A 2,835-nucleotide genomic window follows, 5' to 3' on the forward strand; every position below is an offset into this window, starting at 1 on the left:
TGGCTTATGCGTCCTGTGGGCACGGCGGGCGCAGCGGGACGTGAGCAGCGTGTGCTTCAGGCCGCGTGTAGAGCCCCGAACAGGGAAATCAATCGATAGCCGACGAATCGACGATCGAAAACGTTGCCAACGTTTTCAATCGTCGATTTTAATCGGCTAAATCGATTAACTGTTGCAGCTCTATCTCAAAGTATGGACATCCACTAACAGTAAAATATATTTAAATATACCAATATATCTAGCATGAAATAATACATATTTATAATACATTTATACAGTATTGTTATATGACTAAGCCGATATAGATCAAATGCTGCAATGAAAAGGAAACCATATTGTCCTAAGTTACTACAGAACTAGCAATAATGACATCACAAAATACCAACCCTGTGCAACATTATGAAAAGTTTATGGCAGTTTTCTTGGTTTTCTTCTCCGCTGGTTTTCAGAGGAAAGTCCAGGTAAGGTTTGGAAATTCCTGGGATTATAAAATGCACCATGGCCCAGTGATCTTTCCATGTGTTTTGGAGGGGAGTGTCTCTGAGAAGCAACCGGTTCTGGCTGTGAAAAAGACAAAACAATTACCCTCCAGAAAAGATAAACCATGTGTGTGTGTGTGTGCGTATACATCTGTTTTGTCCTACTCCACTGATCAGGTACCTTATACAGTTCCAACCCTACAGTATATAAAGACAGGTCATCAGATCCTCTCTAAAAGTATCTACAGGTATCACTTTTGCATTCACTACCCATAAACTGTCAGCAACAAAACTGGTTTATCCAGTAAAAACAATAGAGAACTAAACATGTCACAGTATACAATTCTATATTAGTAAAAAGCCTGCTTAGATAACATAGCCCAGGGACTGGCTTTAATATAAAAGTGCAGCATGTCAACACTTCACTAAGCTCCACATTGCATGCATGCAGTCCTTTAGTAGGTGGATTGATCTCCCTATGCTTGTGTTAAGGGGAAAAGCAAACCTTCGTCATATCTATGCTAAGGTGTAAAAAGGGGGTCACGCTCTGCTTTCCCATGCGCTGTGACATTTACACCCTGTTACTTAAGTGATATCAGCTTTATCATGACACCATGTCTGATATATAAAATGCAATATTTACGAAAAAGCTTATGGGTGCCTCCTGTCAGTTCAGAGACACACGCCGTCCGAGCCGGTCTGCTCCCTGCCCAGCGGTGTGTGTTCTCTCACCACCAACACACTGCCACTCTCCAGCTCCCTCCTTGCCACATGAACTCCAGCACAGGACGACGGCTGTTCTCCTGAGCCATCACCACATCACGACCCCGGATAGACCTAAGCCTCATCCAACCATACAGGACCCCTGGATCTTTGCCGATGACATCGCTTCTACCCTTACCAAATGATGAATCTCTACACTCCACACCTTGTATCCATTGTGTGCCACATCTCACTTCTCCATCGTTCTCCACTTATGTTCCCGGTTACCTCCCACCACTCAAACCGCTAAGGACCACACCTGTTCGCCTCCACTTCACCGTCAAGCAAGTCGGACCACCCCACCAATCAGGCTACATCTACTGGTCCACATCAAATCATTATTTTCCCTGGTTGTTGCGCTTACCTCCTTTGTTCCTTTTTGTTTATGATTACACAAGTCGGACAGCTCGGTCCGTACTATCAGGAAGCTGCACACCACCTTCACACCTTGCCCACACTAGCAACTCGTGTATGAACACCCTCGTCAGACAGCACTGGCTGTCTGGACTGCCCCTTCAATTTTTCCGGTGCCTTTCTAATAAAGCTTTTCACCTGTTGCAGTGAAAGTTAAGGTGCTGGATGTATTGCTGGATAACAAGGCTGGCTGAATAAAAAGGTAAAACAGCTCCAATTTATGGGTTTCAACTGTGTATTTAACTGCTTGCCTGGAGCTCAGCTTTTAAGGGAAAAACATTTCTACAGGCAGTACAGATTATCTGAGCTAGTTATTCAGAGGTCACTCATTCCTTTTCCAGAGAAAGCACACACATAGCTTTGATTAACCAATGATAATTACACATTTTATTAAAACATATCAAGCAATAAAGCCCTTTCATCACATCACCTAGGCAGATTGAAGACAGCATCCCAATGCTTCTCATTCATATTTCTGATATGATTGACCTCATCTAGCACCAGGTACTTCCATCTCATCTTCATGAAGGCCTGGCGTCCCTTAAACAGCTGCTTGTAAGAGGTGATGCAGACATGAAAGTTGTTTGGCTCCTCCCACCTCTGAAAAAATAATTCAGATTATAACTGTATGCACAGAAAAAAAAACAGAACTGTCTATTTAATTGTAAAATAAATAAACTCAGTGTCACAAAGTACCTAGTATTGCAACTCTGCATCAGATTACAAACATGCTTGTAAGAGAATGAGTTGCTGTCTACTGCGAAACGTAATAAATACTACAAAGCGATATGGAAACTGTAATTAGTAATGAGTACTGGCACAATAATAAAAGATCTGCAAACCACTGAAATCTAGTGCTTAAAGGAAACCTGTCATATGAAAATATGCAGACTGGCATTGCCAACCTCTTTTCTGAAAATGTTGATGTCTAACGGCAATGGTGATCAATAGGCTTTAATGCTTAAGGCACTGGCTTCAAAGTATGCATAGCTAAATTTACTAACTCTGCTTTATCCATACTTGTTTCTACTCAGTGACTCAGAACGTACTTAAGACTAAAGACAGCCAGGAAACCATAATTTCTGGAGGAGGTCAGAAATGGCAGTGTCCATATATCTCTCTGCATGCTTTTTTTTTTTTTTTTAAAGACCCTTTTGGTTCCTTCAATGAAAGAAGGAAA

General features: G+C 41.9%; 1 protein-coding gene across 1 annotated transcript in view; it reads right to left on the bottom strand.

The window, feature by feature from the left end:
- The window catches only part of LOC108788566 (E1A-binding protein p400-like), a 103,316-nt gene that overhangs the window by 58,813 nt on the left and 41,668 nt on the right, over positions 1 to 2,835 (bottom strand). The window contains exons 18-19 of the mRNA XM_018558358.1: positions 2,086 to 2,255; positions 387 to 561 (exon numbers count right to left, since the gene is read on the bottom strand). Coding sequence (XP_018413860.1) covers positions 387 to 561; positions 2,086 to 2,255 — 345 coding nt within the window. The remainder of the gene's footprint in view (positions 1 to 386; positions 562 to 2,085; positions 2,256 to 2,835) is intronic.

Source organism: Nanorana parkeri, unplaced genomic scaffold (genome assembly GCF_000935625.1).
Source record: "Nanorana parkeri isolate BGI_ZX_2015 unplaced genomic scaffold, ASM93562v1 scaffold334, whole genome shotgun sequence".
Classification (NCBI taxonomy): domain Eukaryota; kingdom Metazoa; phylum Chordata; class Amphibia; order Anura; family Dicroglossidae; genus Nanorana; species Nanorana parkeri.